The 18,515-nt window shown below is 35.6% G+C and overlaps 2 protein-coding genes across 2 annotated transcripts in view; one reads left to right on the forward strand and one right to left on the reverse strand.

Moving 5' to 3' along the window:
• LOC149677050 (uncharacterized) overlaps positions 1 to 18,515 on the reverse strand; it is a 46,567-nt gene that overhangs the window by 17,274 nt on the left and 10,778 nt on the right. The window contains exon 2 of the mRNA XM_089838027.1: positions 16,275 to 16,480. Coding sequence (XP_089694153.1) covers positions 16,275 to 16,480 — 206 coding nt within the window. The remainder of the gene's footprint in view (positions 1 to 16,274; positions 16,481 to 18,515) is intronic.
• The window catches only part of LOC149677051 (uncharacterized), a 48,429-nt gene continuing 47,405 nt past the window's right edge, over positions 17,492 to 18,515 (forward strand). The window contains exon 1 of the mRNA XM_089838026.1: positions 17,492 to 17,894. Coding sequence (XP_089694152.1) covers positions 17,828 to 17,894 — 67 coding nt within the window. The 5' untranslated portion in view covers positions 17,492 to 17,827. The remainder of the gene's footprint in view (positions 17,895 to 18,515) is intronic.

The following is an 18,515-nucleotide window of genomic DNA, read 5'->3' on the forward strand; positions in this document are numbered from 1 at the left end:
ATTGTTATGGGAAAAGCTTTAAAATTTAGTGGACAAAGTTGAAAATGTATATTTTCCCTCCTTATATAGTTTTACGTCGTTACCGTGGAGTAATTTTACTGGAGTGTAAGATGAACGTTACTTTAAAAGTGTTTTAAATTGAAGCGAGGTCTCCTTACTTAAAGTGTTTATTTCTCCATGGTGTTTTATGAGTTTAAACGATTTTGTAGGGAAAGCTTTCAATATACTTATTGATTGGGATGGAATTTATATAGCCATAACTACAAGATATGACAGCTATTGAAAAAAATATATACATAAATATTTTTAGACTAAAATTATTGAGAGTTTAATATCAATATATATATATATATATATATATATATATATATATATATATATATATATATATATGAATAGACGAGAAACAGAGAGTCAAAATGAGACATGTTGGGGTCAAAATCAATCAACTTTAATTATTAATTAACCTTAAATAGAGAGTAGAATTTTAATTATGAATTCTTATATTGCATTACGTAATAGAACTATTGAAATAATTTTTGACCTACAATTTGTCTCATATTTTCCTAGAGTATATGCTTTATTTTCAAATACCGATTATAAAATCAATACTAATTCCGATATAATATACTAAATTATTCATAAAACGTATCAAATCATGAAGTAAGGTTCTATAGATATTAAAAGAGAGCAAATAAAAATTACCATTATTTTAATCATGGTTTTAGTTTTTTGTTTTTTTTTCTATTGTTTGCATTTTGCAACAATTCTAATAACCCCTAGATGGTAACGAAAGGGGTCAATATTATTGCGTTAAAAAGGCTTAGCTTAAACCTAATGTTATGATTCTTCCTAATCGTTAAACGTAAACTAAACGAATTTCCAGATAAAAAATAAACAAAATAAACTGCCGCTGTTTATAATGATGAAAAGTATAGAGTCAATATTTAATGTTTTATAAACTTAATCATGAAAACACAGACGCAATAAGTAATTGAAAAAAAAAAGAAATATAAATAAAATATTGATAAAAAATTCTGCAATCATAAAATTTCTTCTTATATATTTCCCCCACTCATATTTAAAATAACTGACCTGATTCTGCAGAGAAAATTAACTTCATAAATAAATTAGAAATATTTAACAATTCGTTTGTAATATTTTTGTTAAAGTAAAACTAAATTTAATTACGTCAAAATTTGTTATTTCGGCATTTTCTGAAACAGGGGAATGACACTAAATCCATTTTGCAATTTAACCGAACTGTAAACGGTTATTTGAACTGAACGAATATATAATAAGCCTAAAAGAATGGAGCAATCATACAAGTCTTGATAACTCTCCCAAAATTAGTAGTAATAAAGTTAAACAATTAAAGAAAAATTAAACTAAAAAACTAAAACCGTCTTCCGCTACAAGAATTAGTTTTTTCAACGTTTCAAAACATCAAAACATTTCTACAAAGCTTAAACGTATTAACAGCAGTATTATAAAACAATAATAGATACTATATTTTACCTAAAAATATATCTATAATAAAAAAATATCCGGAAGCCTTCCTGGGACCCCTGACTGCAAAGAGGAAATAAAAAATTTGTTCCGGGTTTTTAGTTCCATATCCATACGGAAAATGCAATATATATCTGCTAAAAATTGCATCTGTACGTTACTAGCGTATGCCTTTCAATGTATTGAACACCCTCCATGAATCTAGTAGAGTTCTATTGTACTATATATTTTTTTCTTACAATTTTCTACAGAGCGCGAAAATCCGGGCGCTGATTTTCTCGGCGCCACTGAAGCTATAGGGCAGGACATAAGAAAAATATTCCCTATGATATTTCATTGCTTGAAAATTTTTCTTACAGAATTTAGGCTTAACTTTTTCAATAATAAAACCATATATCTTCCTTTTAAATATTTTGATCTTTTTGTTGTAATAGATTCGCGGCTTGTCTCAAAGTTTCCCCAACTTAAAATTTTATTCTTTCAAAAATCAATCGAGTTATCTTTGAGAATAACAGAATTTAAAATACAGAGATCTGACATTTTTTTTTTTCATTTTGTTTCTTGGAAAAAGAAAGATACGTTTTAGAGTTTGGTATAGTTCTAAGAACGAGAATGGTTCAAATCTATCAAAGTTTGCGAAATTCCTTATTTGCATATCGAAGAGGAGAAAAAAGGGAAACGAATAAGGAAGCTATTTCTTTCCTTTTTGAAGGATTGAAAGACAGACACTGTTTTGATGTGTTTATATTGAGAATGAATGAAACCTTATCTCAGATTTGTGTTACGAAATCCTAAGCCTTGGTCGCGTGTATTGAGAAATTACCTTGAATCTCAATGAAAATAGGCCTAAACAATAATTAAAATAAGGCCTAATTATCTCTGAACTGAGATGAATTTTCTAACCATAAACCAAGGCTTAAATTTTAACTCTAATGTGTTAACAATTATATGAATCTGTTTGAAAACTAAGCCTAAACAATCAAAATTAGGCCTAATTATCTCTTAAGTGAGATGAATTTTAACCAGAAACCAAGAGTTAAATCTTAACCCTAATGTATTAAGAATTATATGAATCTGTTTGAAAAATAGGCCTAAGCAATAACCAAAATTAGGCTTAGGTTTGTAATCAGAAACCAAGGCTTAAATCTCGATTAAAAAAAAACAAAAAAAACTGAAGACTATTCTAAAACTTAACCTCTGATGAACCCAAAAGGTATTTACCACTACAATTAAGAAGAACGTTCTTGTACACCTTGGTAGATAAAATTGCAATTAAGCCTTGGCTCCATCCATCCATCCCCATATTACAGACCAGAGAGAAAAAAATCGTTAAGAATCTCATTAGCCTTTAACGCTGCTCGAGAAATAATTAAATCTTAATCGGTGACTAAATATTTTAGGTTATAGTACAAAAGGCTAGTTCGTGGATTTTTAATGAACACGCTGCCACTAACCTTAAAGGTTAACATACAAGACAGAAGACGAAAATTAAGCTCAATAAGGTATCTTCTTGGAAAGTAAAAGAGGGACGAAACGAAAGTTAGGGTTAAGAACTGTGAGATGGGGGAGTTCTCGGATAATCGCTTTCCCTAAATCGCGTTACAGCTAGGCCTTGGTTATAAGTATGCCACATCTACAGCCACACCCTGAGGTCAGACGCCGTGTGCCCCTTGGAAACTCCTCAATAGGACCCGGGGGAATCGCTCCCAGCAATTCAAGGAGGTGGGGCCATAGGGCCAAAAAAGATCGGGCCCGCGGGGCTATACTAAAGATGGGACCTAAACGCTTTTTGGTACAGTAATGTACGTATCTAGCTTCCAAAAAAACTTATTATTTTTTTTTTAGCTTTTAGCTACAATGTGAAAGACTAAATCTTAGATTTCTATGGGGAATAACGATTTGTCTTAATGAAAATACGCCCTGATTTTTCTACCCAAAAGAACAGTTTTTAAGGATCCCTAAATTGGTCTCAGAAACATTATTACATCAAGTGACAAAATTAGACTTAACGGTGAAGCTACAATTCAGGATGAAAAACTGTAATGTATTTCCTACCAGCGCCTTTAGAAATGTTTACCCTGCTGCACAATAATGTCTAACAAAGAAGCCAGCATTTAGGGGTAAAAACCTCATGTATTTTGCCGTAGCCCCTGTAGAACTACTTCTGCCTGCAATGCACATTTTTGGCGCGAAAAAAAAATAAAATAAATAATTTTCAAACTAGGCTTAACACTTACCAGTTCTTGTAAGATTTAAACATAACTAAATTGAATTGCAAATGTCTTACACGTTTTTGGGTAAGTTTTTCAAACACTATTCAATCTTTACGACCTTTGATACGGTGTCGGACATAAATGTAGTTATTATTTAAATCAATAAAGTTAAAAGCAAAAAAAGAGAAAAAGATTAGGGGGCAAAGGCTTAACGATACATCATTGTTCTTGACATTAAACGGAGTAATGCTTTTTAAACGCAACCGGCAATTATAAATCTTGGCGGATCTATTAAACTTTCTTGAATGTAACAATTAAAAAACGCGAGAAGATTGAGTGTAGCCCCTTTTTGTAAAGACAAGGGGGAGATGGGGTTACGTACCCCATTTTTATCCCCCTAATGCTTGAAAAGCTCTTTCAAATTATGGGAGGAGTTGCCTCAGTTTTGGGGCGATTATGCGTTTAAAAACGAACATCCTGACTTTTGGTAAAATAAAAAAATAAAAGAAAGCCTTAATTCTCCTTTTATAGAAAGGTTTAAATTATTACCAAGAGGGTTTTAATAATATTTATTTTATAACTACCGTTATAAGTCTCTTTTTTTCTTGTATTTTGAAAAATGTAATAACCCAATATAATACAAAGCATTTAGTTAAATTACATTTTTCGTATCGAGTTATTTGCAAAAAGGTAGAGTGAAATGAGATAAAATATTTGTTGTATCCTATGGTATAAGAGAATAATATACTCTTGCAAAAATGTTTCTCTCGCTCTTTGAAAAGGAAGTAAAAAAAAAACCTAACGTTGTTCCCGAACAAAAGGAAATTATAGACTAATTTGACTTAAAAGCATATCCTACATTAATTTCAAGACAAAAGAGGTACATGTCCTTCCTAACATAGTGTAACCTATGGACTGAAACTTATCTACACTGACAAATCACACTGTTTCCTCGGTCTATGGACAAAAACAAAAGCTACAATATTTCTAATTTAAATATAAACAATTAATTTTATAATAGATGGTTTAAAGATTCATTAGATCTAATTCTTAAGTCCTTAACCGTTAACTCTCTCTATAACAAGCAGACGAACTTTAATGACCACGTGTCACTTACAGGGCTTCACGGGCACGTGAAGGCGCTAGTTACGTTGATGCCTGTCCATAGGATAGGTGATCTTAGCTCCTTCCGACTAAGGTCTACCAGTCAGAAATTAAAATATAGCATAGTTGAAAATATACTCAAACTCTGACACAAAAGCGTTTCATCCCCACTTCCTCCCTCTGTCGGCCATCAAACCCAAGTTCCCCTTTTATTCCCATTAATCTAAAATTGCTGACATTCTATCTAATCTCGGTTTCCATACTCCAGCAGAAAGAGAGAGAAGCTCTCTCTCTCTCTTTCTCTTTTTGCCTCTTTATTTTCCAAAACTTTGATTTGAGGTTATACTCTGTATCATAACTCTGAAATGTATAAGTATAGGTCTGTCGTTAAGCCTTGTCTCGCTTGTAAAAATAAACGAGACTGTTGCGCCATCTATTAATAGTTCCTAATCCAAATCGGAACAAAAGAAATTCATGGCTTACTGTGATTCCATCCTAGGTCAAATCAGGCCACGGGCAGAGACAAAGGCCACAGTAGGCTATGGCTTGTTTTCCGCAAATTCGTCACTAGCAGACAGACATTCCTCAATGATAAATATTTTATAACAGGCGCGGGTTTGTTCCAAACAATCTTTAGACCCAAACTTATAGCGAACGGGGTTATATCTCTATACGTAAACCCAAGTCCCTTCCCGCTACCAACTTGAATTGATTATCGAGTAGTTTTCAATCAAATTTTACATAAAAGGAGTATATTAAAACCGATATTATAGGATTTCCGAACGGAGGAAGCTTTCCCCGTGTATCTATAATTGCAATCCAATAAAGGGGTGACGTCACCTCATCGCGCAGGAAGCGGGAGATAAGGCAAACCGGAAGTTCGCGGTTTGGCGGGAAATTTTTCACGTGGTGGCACCGGGAATGGGATTTTGCATGGGAGGAAACTCGCGCCAAACAATCTGGCGGGAAAAATCACTAGACTGTGATTGTGATTGCTATTTCGCTACTTATACCCACCCTGAAGAGGGGAATTTTTAGGGACATATTATGATAGCGTTACTGGGAGCGCTGCCGACACGTGGAAGGATCAAATAGGGGTAGAGTTTTTATTAGAGATAAAAAATATATAAGCTGAAGGTGTAAGAATAGATACATATAGATTGATCACCATTTTTATCAGTTTTGAGTCTTAAGTTGCGGTTAGAGCTTCAGGATATTTCTTTTTAAAAAGGATATTGGAAATTTAATCGTAATATTAAAATTTAATAAAATTAAATAGCTGGTTTATTAAATACCATACTTCATAGTTCGAACTAGTAACGTGCAAAGAAGCTTTTTACTTTGTGAAAATAACCCAACGTTTAAAAACAGAATTTGACTACGTAGAAAAACAGTAAACTTATTTTAAAAATATGAACTTCTGTATAAAGATGTAAATACATCTTTGCAAGTGTTATTATAACTTACAATTTCGTGTGTATAAACCAAAGCATATTTTTGCATCATCACATATAGATCTCCGTTAAGGGTTCACTCTCCCCACATTCAAATATATCACGAACCCAAACTTAGCCCCCAGGCAAACCGGAAATGACTTCAGGGGTGGGGAAAAGTCAGGACTTCTCTCTACATCAGAGAGAAAACACAAAAACCTCGCAGTAGCCTCCCTCGTATAGATAAAAATGCTATACATGAAGCATGTTTTCATTCCTAACATGAGTTAAAATGGTTAGACGAAAGCAAAAAGCTCAGTGGAAGCTATGAAAAAGCATAGACTATGGAATGGTGTCGCTTATAGACTTGCATTTGCACTATTTTTCAAGTATTTTACGGAAATTTAATTAAGAAACTGATTTCAAGACAATGATTTCTAATTTAATTAAGGGGTCATCCCTTAAACACTCTTGAAAATCATAACTCGAAAGCAGTGTCCCTTAGGGCAATCAAAATGCCATAGATAGAAGCTACATTTTCGACTCAAAATTGATTTCCCAAAGAACATTTATGCAAACAGACTTATCAGAAACACCCTGTATGTATTGAATCCCCATTTTGAAAAGGGACTATTCAGGACCACGTTTAACAGGACGGTATTCAAGATTGGGGAACATACCAGTCTATAGAGCAATACCATGTACATAGTCCTTGTATTTGAAGGCAAGTCTAGGTCCCTACAGAGGAGGGAACGGGAATCTAAGTTCTAACTATACGATACTAGAAGGGACTGGAGATAGTTGGATTTAAGCCTAACGTATGTCAGCTAACAATTGATATAAATAACTTCATTCGTGGTATAGGAACGGAGAGCAAAGTATAGACTAGAATCAAAAAATCCATAGGCCAAGGCCTAAGAAGCGTGGTGGCCCTGGTGGGTCGAAAATACACCAACCAAGTCTAGGACTGTATAGTCTAGGAGGGTATAAAATAAGTTTTATGGCCCTGGGGGCAGAACGAAGTATTATGAGCATGCACGAGCCACGATGAAAGGTTCCTCAGACATCACTACCACTAGGGTAGTGGCTATATTTTGAGCAGTAAAATGTGATGGTCTATGCTTGATAGGGTGTTACTGTTACGAATGGTTTAATTTGTTGACTTAAGAAGTGAGGATGCAAGTAACCGCGTGGCGCGCACCATGGGTGATTCCCGCTTTGGTTCTATTCTGTTCTTGGGGTTTCAGGTTTGCCTAGGTGAGTAACTGGGCACGGGACTAGAGAGGATTTGTGAGGCGGGAAACGATGTCCCCAGGGTATTTTTTGATACCGAAAGTGCCAAAACCACAAGGGCGTGTGTCTGCCACCAGTGTCCGGGGTCCAACTCGCCTCACCTTCTGGTAAGTGTTGATAGACGGAAATTAGTAAAGCTAACATGGGGAATTGTATGTATGTACGCAGAGATTGGTGTAAAGTGCGTGGCTTTCAAATTGAATTTAAGAAACTTAAAAAAAGGAGGAAAATGAGGTGGTGGTTAAACAATTTAAATAGCTAAGCCTAATTTTGAGTGTTTCGTCTTTCATCAGACTTTTGGGAAAGGGTTAAGATTACTTTATAGGAAGATTATTCGATATGAGATTTTGAGAAACTTTTAAAACTTGCAACATTCCTTTTCCACCACAGTAGTGTCTGAAACTTTGGCAAAAACTTAAGCCTTTGTAACAGACTAACGAACGAGGAGAAAACCCATACACTCCAAAATGAAATCGCCAGAATGTAACCTTATATAACTTTACACTAAAACCAAAAGGTAAATCGAAGGATACAAGCGTTATTCTCTCATAGAAACCTATGTTCTTGTGGTCAAGCGATACGGGGAATAAGCGTATTATAGGTTACCTTCGCCCTCAACAAATCAAAAAAGTTTATTTCTAACTTCAGATTCTTTAGCTATAGGATTTCAAAAAAAAAATCTAAACTATCTGCTTTATAGTAGCGACAAATATATCATTGAACGAGGTAGCCAAAAGAGGCTGGACATTAAAAAGAAACAAACAAGAGATTTCTATGCTTCTCTTTGAAACTAGCACATCAAGAGCGTACTATATCCGACGCCTTGTTGCATTTTCAATTTATCCAATTTTAACCTTATAGATACCGCAATTCCAAACATACCCACATCCACATTACGTTTTATTTTTTTCACGTCAAATTGATACTATACACGAAACTAAATCCAAAGTATAAATATAGCAACACTCCCCCTTTTTACTGTATTATCATTTCAAATTTAAAAAAAATACAATACAATATTTTTCAAATTGAAATGATACTAGAGAAAAATCTATCTACTCTTTTTCAAATTATCTAATTGAAACATAAACAACCCCGCTTTGGATTTCAGTACCAATTCATCGTAAAAATAGGGGAATACAAACCGAAACCAATGGGCAAATCTATATCCGTATTGCCGTAAATATACATTCTTCAAAAATAGATTATTTACCAAAAAATAATATTTTTTTTTTCTTTTCCGAATGGTATAGTTTGAAAGCGTAGTCCAGGGAGGTTATATATGACGGGAGTCTTTGTGTTAGAAAAAATAAAAACGATACTATCGTCCCCCTAGTGGAGACTTTACACGTTTACGCATCGTTCTGCGCATTAATCATTGATTTCCGTTCATTTCTTTTAAAACAATAATCACGTGACGCTTTCTCTCTTCAAACGGCATGCACCGAAGTATGTAGACCCATGTAAAATTATCAATTTATTGCTTCTCGTTATTTTTCATAAATACTACTCCCTCGATATATATTCTCCCTGGTGAGAGGGTCCATACATTTTTTCCTTTTCACGTGAAATATATTGGGTTTACACGAGGCTTGAATTTACTTCCCACGCTGGAATGTATAGAGTCCATTGATGGACCATCTGAGCTTTACTTTCGTTATTATACTTCCCCTTTTAAAATAGTTTATATGTCTAGAAAAGTTTTTTAGAAGTACTTTTCCTTGATTCCGATTTCTATGGATAATATATATTGTGTGAATGGGTAGGAAAACGGTAAGGCCATTATTCATCTATTACAATCAATGCTTGATATCTTGGCACCACCTCTAACCTATAAAGGAATGAATAAAAAATAATATATAATAGCAGACGATTTTTTATTCGATAAGCCTAGTTGACCCTTATTGAAAAAAGGTTTGGTTAAAAAAGGGTTGAATGTGTTTGATAAGAGGGTCAACAGTGAAATATTTAACCCTTTCAACAGCTGCGATAATAGATGGTTTTCATTTTGTTGAATTCTAGTTTAGAAATATTTTATAGCACTTAGGCTTAAGGATATTTGAATTGGCTATATGTATGTGTATTTATATATTTTTACGTAGCATTATAGCTTGTAATAAATTGGAGAAAAACCATCGCAAGTGACAAATTGATATTAAGTTCAAGTAGGCCTAAATCATTGTACGAAGTTACAGCGTATCAACGAAGCTCACTAACATTTCAATAACCTCTCTAGAAAATGAACTATTTTTTGGCATTCACTTAAAATCAAACTCAATTTTAAAAAATAAAAAACAGAAAGAAAGAAAAATTTAATTTTGCAATGTCCATAAATTAAACGACAGATTTCTTTGATTCAATTCAAAAAAATAAAATTTAGGCCTAGAAATTTTACCGAAAGTACTTCTACAGACAGTGTCATCTCTACACCTGCATGGATGCTTCAAAACAAGCCTTACAACGGGAACCAGGGCACTCTGAGCATTGTTTAGCGAGCATCTTCAAAGTCCCAGTACATTGGAGCAGTAACATGAAGACAAATCAGTGTTTTTATTCCCCTTTCTAGAGTATTTTTCCCGATGGAGAACATCAGAGAGGTGAGGTGTGAGACTGCAGAGCGAGAAACTATAGCGAACGAAGGTGTTGTTATTCTAAAAGAGTTACTTCTAGAAATAGGCCCGAGTTAGGTAGGCTTAGAGAGACCAGCTCTGACCACACTGATGATGACGAATGAAGGGAACCCTCTTTCGAGACGACAACCCTTGCCGAACCCTGGGCCTTTGGCAAACAAATAGCTAAGGGAAGGCTCTCCCCTCCCCTCTTTTTTTCCTATAGGTCTAACAGGAGCCTAACACCACCAGAGGAAAATTCGGTAAAGAAAGGGAGGGAGGAGAGGAAGGGTTAGAAAGAGATGATTTTTAGTTTTATTTCGGCGGTGCCCGGACTGGTACCTTATGGGGAACCCTTATGGCTCGCCTTATGGGCCTGTATACATATAGGCGCAAGAAATAATTCATTTATAACAAGAATCTGTAATACTAAATCCTCAGCAATCAACCCACAAACCTTGATTGTCTTGACGTGGGACAAAAATTAAACAAGCGCATGACGTCTTGGCAAATAATTAAGCTCTAATAGAGAGAGTAATGATGAGATAACTATTTACGGCGTATGTTTGTTCGGTTTAGTAATTAACCTTGTTCTAATAAACGTTAATTTGATGTTGGTAAGAGTCATGTTATATACAATTACCCAGCTTTGTACTGGTACACTTCTCTTGAAGAGAAGTATTATATTATTTAAAGTTTCTTGGGACAAATGAACAGTTTCATGCGCTTACCATATGCTTCTGCTAGGGGAAAAACGTTAGCTCCGGATCTTTTTGAGAAATAGCCACGTATTAGTTTGCATTAAGGAGTAGACAGTTGGTTCAGGAAACGTGGTATGACCAGATATTTTTGGCACGTTATGTTATGCAAGGTTATATTTAGGCCTTGTACTGTCAGTGTCTAGCATCTGATTATAAGCCTAATATATGGGTTTATAAATCTTATTTTATGACGACGACGACGACGACGACGGTCATAGCTTATTGAAAAATATCCACAAAATTTAGGCTTAACAACCATTATAAAATTTGAAATTTCCCTTCTATTATAATAGCTATGTTATTTGGCTTTTTTTTAACTGAAACGTTGTCACTACGTAATAATACCCTCTCTACAAACATAACAAATTAATTTTGAAAAAAACAATTAAGATATAAAAAGTAATCAGCAATAATAAATTGTGTCTTGGAAAAAGTTCCAATTATTTTCTGTAACATTTATCGTAGAAATACGTGGTTGTCACCCATGTCCCGTGTATCCAATAATGAGTTAGAAGCTACCAACACCACGCCCCTTAACCCTTAATCTTAAAGTAGACTGAAAACAATTGAAAGCAAAGTTAGGCTTAGCGAAGTCATATTTACAAGATGGCGAAAAAAAATGCATTTAAGTTCATCAGCCTTCTTGTAAACAAGTTTTTTTAGTGCAGAGGAAGTTATGTGTTTTTTCCCCCGCTCTATATTGTCTGTGCTTTTTACGTGTTTTTGGGCTTGCTTCGAAGATTTAGCTCTTTTCGCAAAGGCTTAGCTGTACAAGGGCCCAGTCGCCTGGAGATAACGCTTTTATAAGAGGTAGCCAAGCATTTTTAGAAATTTTAGGCTTTTCTAATTTTTTTTTTTTTTTTTTTTTTTTTACTTTACTTTAGACTGAAGAGTTAAGTTCGGAACTTCAGGAAGACTTCCAGAAGGATATATACTACACGGGAACTGTAATTACACAAGGCTAGCCAGCACATCCAGGATTTGGCAGGCCAAAATTTGGTATTAAAATGAGTTGGTCTTCTCTAAGACTGAATTTAGTCGCGTGGCATAGTTCTTAAGAGCAAAGGCCTAATGTCTAAAGTCTCTTGAAAAAATAAAAAGTCGATGGCTCAAGGCAAATTTCATGAATTTTAATATATTTCGGCTTCATTACTTTTCATCCACCTCAAGAGAGGGGATTTCTCGTTATAGAAAATTAGTTTTCATTATGTTTTTGTTTCTCTTCTTTCTTTCTTTCTTTATTTATTAATTATGAATTTTTATACGTTAATTGGTATTTGAACACGGTGGTTTTAATTATATTTAAGAAGGTTTGGTAAGATTACACGTGCATAAAACAACACGGAGCTAAGCCTAATCTTATAAATCCATGGTAAGACAAGGCTTACCGCTAAGCCTCGCCAGCCAACTGATAAAGAGGAGTTGGGTTCGGGTTACGGGAAATTTTCAAACACAGTCATGTTACATTAAGCCTATTTTAGGCCTATAGGCAGGTAGGCTTTTATAGTTTAGAATGCAGTGAATTAAAAAAGCAGTCTTTTCAGGGGGTGCATGGCTTCTCTACGGGTCTCGCTCGCTCGCTCGCTCGAGCTCGCGTTTTACGTTTTATATCTTTCAGTAAACCATTCATGCGAGGGAAGATAGTGAAAATAGTTTTATAATAGGAATAGGCAGAAGAGCTCCCCTTCTTTTCAAAGCCCAATGGGAATTTGGGCCTCCTAGCTCCGAGCTCTATTTAATATTCGGAGGAGACAGTAACACTTTTTTTAACGTCAGGAAGGGCGTGATTTTTCTCAGTCTAACTTAGTACTAAAGCTAAGCCTAATTTTAATACGATTCGAGCTAAGTTCAAATACAAAGGATTTAAAGCGTAAATTGTAGTAAAACTTCCGGCAGTAAGTAAATAGGAAAACATTTTAACCTTTTCGTCGTATAGTCAGTCTCTAGTAACCTTTCTCGTGATAAAATGTATTTGCCAGAATACACTTAAGCCTTGGTGAAAAAGAACTTCTCAACTCAACCATGTTTCCGAATACATTTTAGGCCTAACTCGGATCGGATGATACCAGTGGAATCATGCTTGAATGTCTCGATCCATTCCTCTTCCATTTTTAAAATTTTTATACGCGTATGGAGGATTGGGGACCAATCATGGAACCGTTTTCAACCTTTTAATACTTAAACATAGACGGAACTAGAGCATAGAATATAAACGTATGGAATAGAAACTCAGTTCGTCACATGCAGTAAAATGAAAACATTGGATGCGGTCTTATCTTAGTTAAATTAAAGGTTACGTTTTCCAAATTCTGGCTAATTGAAGTTAAGCCTTGGGGAAGTACGTTGCTCATAATGTTATTGGTAAAGTTTCGTCTGCTCGATTAATAGTTAGAGTAACGAAATGCCTCTATATCACGTGAGACAAATTAACAACTCGAGGTGCCTTTGGGTACAGTTTGCTTTCCTTCCTTTTAGACTCTTTGACTAAACTCAGTTCATCCTAGACAATTTGTAGCATAAAATATTTTCCCGTCTCTTTCTCTCTCTCTCCAGTTTTATATTCCTCGGGCTTTGAACGGTGACTAAGCCATTAGGTTAGGCTTCCCTGTCAACCCTATAAGCTCCCTAACATCAGGACCTAACCCTATTTCATCCCCATACTATTTTTTTTTGGAAAATAATTTATCCCTCCACGGTAGATTATATAGCTCCCACTTGTGTCGTAACGTAAGAGATCGTGTGCCGTTATAATACAAAAATGATCTAAAAATTGAACAAGAACTCCGTCTGTAGACTGTACTCCCTCACAACTCCTCCTTCTTGGATGGTACTTTAATGTATTATCAAAAGGACATAGAAATAACAGAAAGTAAGAAAAGCTTATTCGCAACCTAAAACCGGGGTACTATAGAGTAGTGTCGGTAGAGAGGGGAGTAGACGGTGTATCCCAACCTCTAGGTGCGCTTTTGTTAGAGGGGATACTGTACGCGCCTGGTAGGGGGATGACACTGAGCTACGAGATAGAAGGGTATCTCTTTGCATACGTAGAACTGACATTACTCTATGGGTTGCTAAGCATGAATAGCGCCAGCGCCCTCTCGTGTTAGAACTATTCCAGTGTAATCTTCTCTCCTACAAACTTCATCTTTTCTTACTCAGTTTGGTCTCGTACTTTATTTCCCCCCCCCCCGGGTATACCTTTAGGGGGAAGTAGTAAAATCTTTTTCTCTCACGTCGCCTACAATCTCCTTCCTACCTTACTTTCTATAATTTCAATTTGCATTTGGTATTACCCCGTGTAGTTTACCTATCTGGGAAAAATGGTCTAGAGCGTGTCTAGTTTGGTATCTGAGGATGTTTTCTGTTTTGTATTTTTATTCCTATTGTTTACATTACGTAATAATTCACGAATATTCTATTCCTCAGTCGAAAATAATCTACAGGGTGTTTTTGCAAAGTATGGTGGGGGTGTTATTTGGTTTCAAGGTGATAATGTTCTAAGATATTTTGTCCTATGGGTTAGAGTGTGTTTTAGTGATGACCCCTTAATTAAATTGAGCAGTGGCTTTCCGTTTTGTTAATTAAATTGAGCAGTGCCTTTCCGTTTTGTTAATTAAATTGAGCAGTGCCTTTCCGTTTTGTTAATTAAATTTAAGGGGCCATCCGTAAAACAACTGTTAAAATGTTATTCTTTCATTCATGGAATTGACAAAAACAATTCTGCAGTACGCTTGTAAACTCTATGCAGGAAATCGCGTCATAAATAATATAATAAAAGTAGTTATCCGCACAATACACTTTTTGTCCGATTGTACCGTGTACCATACCATTTAGAGTTTAAGATAATATATTATTAAAAGCTATTTCTTCTCCCTTGTACAGTTTTTACCACTCCCCTCCGTTTTTCCATATCATTTGAAACGTTAAACTCTCCTGAGATTTACAAAAGTCAAAAGTCGAAAACCAGCACGAGCTGATTAAAAAAAAAAGTTGAAAGAGGGGTCGGATATTGTTACGAAATCTACTTCACTTTCATCTATTTCTGTATGAACCATTTTATAACATTATTGTACGGGATCTTTGATAAGTATCCGGCCACTTAGCAGTTACAAGAAGATTATAATGGTCAAGTCGGAACGACGAAAGACCACGCGATTAAAATCTATCTTTGCCTATTTATCTATCCCCTTACGAGGACTTGTTTCCAATTTTCAACACTAGAGGGTTATCGTCAATGTTATGGCAATGAATCTACAAGGGAAGAGACGCGATCCGAAGTAAGGGGTTCGATTTTCCCTTACATGTACAGGCCTTGGGCTACATCGTTGGTTTTGGGGTACGGTGTTAAGTGGATTTTATTATGTGTTGAGTTGTTACGTATTTGGAGCAGTTTTTAATTGTAGTTTTGGAAGAATTTGGACGAATTTTATTTGTTATGTTTGTCTTTTAAAAAGATAAGTAACCTATTTATATCTTATCTTCACCATTTGGAAGATACAAATCCTACCTCAACCTTATCTTCACCATTGGGAAGACACCAATCCTACGTCAACCTTATATTCACCATTGGGAAGACACCAATCCTACCTCAACCTTATCTTGACTTTTGGGAAGACACCAATCCTACCTCAACCTTATCTTCACCTTTGGGAAGACACCAATCCTACCTCAACCTTATCCTGACCATTGGGAAGACACCAATCCTACCTCAACCTTATCCTGACCATTGGGAAGATTCCAATCCTATCTCAACCTTATCCTCACCAATGGGAAGATACCAATCCTATCTCAACCTTATCCTCACCAATGGGAAGATACCAATCCTATCTCAACCTTATCCTCACCAATGGGAAGATACCAATCCTATCTCAACCTTATCCTCACCAATGGGAAGATACCAATCCTATCTCAACCTTATCCTCACCAATGGGAAGATACTAATCCTACCTTCACCATCATGAATATAAGAAGCCTGTTCTCTCATCTTATTTTCCCCATTATCAAAACACTATTTTAGTTTCTCCGTTCTATAAGGGACAACTTGTCTTAATTTATCCATATACTCTATAAAATGAAACGAAAACTGACTCTAGCCTATTTTTATCGTGCACTTTTCCATTGGAAAAAGTGGGGGGGGGGGAGAAATATAGGCTAAATTTGATCCTAATTGGGTACGTTTCCTAAATCAGTATAAAAGAAACTTTCCTGGTCTATTTCCACACCAATTACCCCGAACAATTAATTATTGGGATAGGATTCTTAGCCAAATTAAAAAGGAACTATCAAGAGTAAAAACAAAATTCCGAAACAAAGTGGTCAAGTAGTTGGTAGCAATTTATAAAGAGCACTCACCCAAAAGAGAGACGAAACTTCTTTTTCATTGCTGGATGATACAGAACGGCGAAAACGCATCCACGCTTTAAAAGAGCTTCCATTTCCGGTTTCCGGTAACCAAAACATCGTCCGAGAAGAATAAAAATCTTCTCTTCCTTCGTACCAAGATGGATCGAAATGTCATCCAGATTTCTAGCACATTTGTAAAAGTGTTCAGCGGCTTCCTAAAAAATAAAATGTTTCTTTTTCCCAGTTTTATGTATTGGGCTTTCTATAAGTTAAAACTAGAAGTATGTCAATTGAAAGTAAATATTGACAGTATTTTCATAGAGAAGATTGCGTGGGTTAAGCCTGATTTCGTCTACAATTCTCCAGCGAGACGTTATTAGACGTAATTTCGCCTACAGTTCTCCAGCAAGAAGTAATTAAGTCCTGTTTTCTCTTAATCCTTCATCAGAAGCTCTTAAGACTAACTTGGTCTACAATTTTCTATTTCAGAACCTCTTAGGCCTAATTTGGTCCACAATTCTCCATCCACAAGTTGCTAAGCCTATTTTGATCTATATTCCTCCACCCGGAAGGTGTTAAGCCTGACTTCGCCTACAATACTCCTTCGAGAATCTCTTAGGTCTAATTTGACCTACAATTTTCTATTTCAGAACCTCTTAGGCCTAATTTGATCCACAATTCTCCATCCACAAGTTCCTAAGCCTATTTTAGTCTATAATCCTCCACCCGGAAGGTGTTAAGCCTAACTTCGCCTACAATACTCCTTCGGGAATCTCTTAGGCCTAATTTGACCTACAATTTTCTATTCCAGAACCTCTTAGACCTAATTTGATCCACAATTCTCCATCCACAAGTTGCTAAGCCTATTTTGGTCAACAATCCTCCATCCTTAAAGTGTTAAGCCTAACTTGGCCTACAATACTCCCTCCAGAATCTCTTAGGCCTAATTTGACCTACAATTCTAACTGAAGCAGTTGTAAAACATAACCCTGAAAACTTCAAGTTTCGGAGCTTCAAGTTAGACTCATACGAGCGTGTTGAGATGACGTACATCTTAGAAACATACAATCATAAGGAAAAGAGCCAAATAGAGGGGGAAGACGAAAATTACAGAGAGGGAAAGGGGATTGAACAAAAGGGACCAAAAACGAAAGAAAAAAAAATTGGGCGGAGTTTTAGATTTGGGCTCCAAAACTTTGGCGGGAGAGTAGCGCGTGACACAACGGCCTAAGCTCTTGGCTAGATTGGTATGCTAGTCTAGTCCTTTTAACCGCGCGCTAGCGGGAAAGCTCACACGGTATTACAGTTAAGTCCAGTTGACCACACACTATCCACTGCCACGCTACTGATACTCCTGCTCTTTTCACTTTTCGCGCGAAAACTTACAAGTTTAACCGTATATAACACAAGCTCGCGCCAAATTAAAAAACGGGGGGCTACTTTTCGTCGCTTTTTCGACAAGTTTTGGACGGTGTCCGGGGTTAAGCCCACGCTTTTAACTCAAATTGGACAGACAAAAATAATATATATACTCTATTGTACCCGTCTGAAGTCGTGCAAATATGGTATTTTCAATGTTGGATGACTTTCTATGGGCGGCTACGGCACTTATGGGTGTAGTCATTGCGGGTAAGTTTTGGATAAAAGTTTCATGGCACGAATTTGTACAAAGCAAAATTGACCATTCCTCCAGAGTCCAGATTGGCTAGTTTTAATGCACAAGTGCTTTTGTATTTATGGCAATTTATCACGAATGTATTTGGTCAATTAATTTTTAAGTAAGATTAAGCGCGGGGTTTGTGATAACGTAATTAAATTAAGATTAAAACGAACTTAATAGAGAGTTTAAGATTAATAAACTGACCGAAAGATGTTTAATAATTAAGTTTAAATTCGCAAGAAATTGCACGACTCGAGTTAAGCCTAGTTTGAAAATGAAAACTAAAAAAAAAAAAGCGCGAGCGTAATTTTTCGCGCCAAAAACTTGAGCACGAGCGACCATTCTCGCGCCAAAAAATTGAGCGCGAGATATTTCTGTATCTACACGTTTTTTATATAAATTTCTTTTGAAATCTAGCAAGGGTAGTAATTAGAATTGTTGGTAAACTAAATCGTAATTCAAGCTCAAACTTAAATTTCCAGTTAAATACGAAGTAATATTTCATAAGAATATTAAAAATCTTTCTAAACAACTCTACAGAAAAATAACATACCATATTTCTAAAAAGAGAACTTATTACTTTCGTTCCA

Source organism: Phalangium opilio, unplaced genomic scaffold (assembly GCF_054372755.1).
Source record: "Phalangium opilio isolate 3A_F unplaced genomic scaffold, DU_Popi_V2 ptg000045l_1, whole genome shotgun sequence".
Classification (NCBI taxonomy): Eukaryota; Metazoa; Arthropoda; class Arachnida; order Opiliones; family Phalangiidae; genus Phalangium; species Phalangium opilio.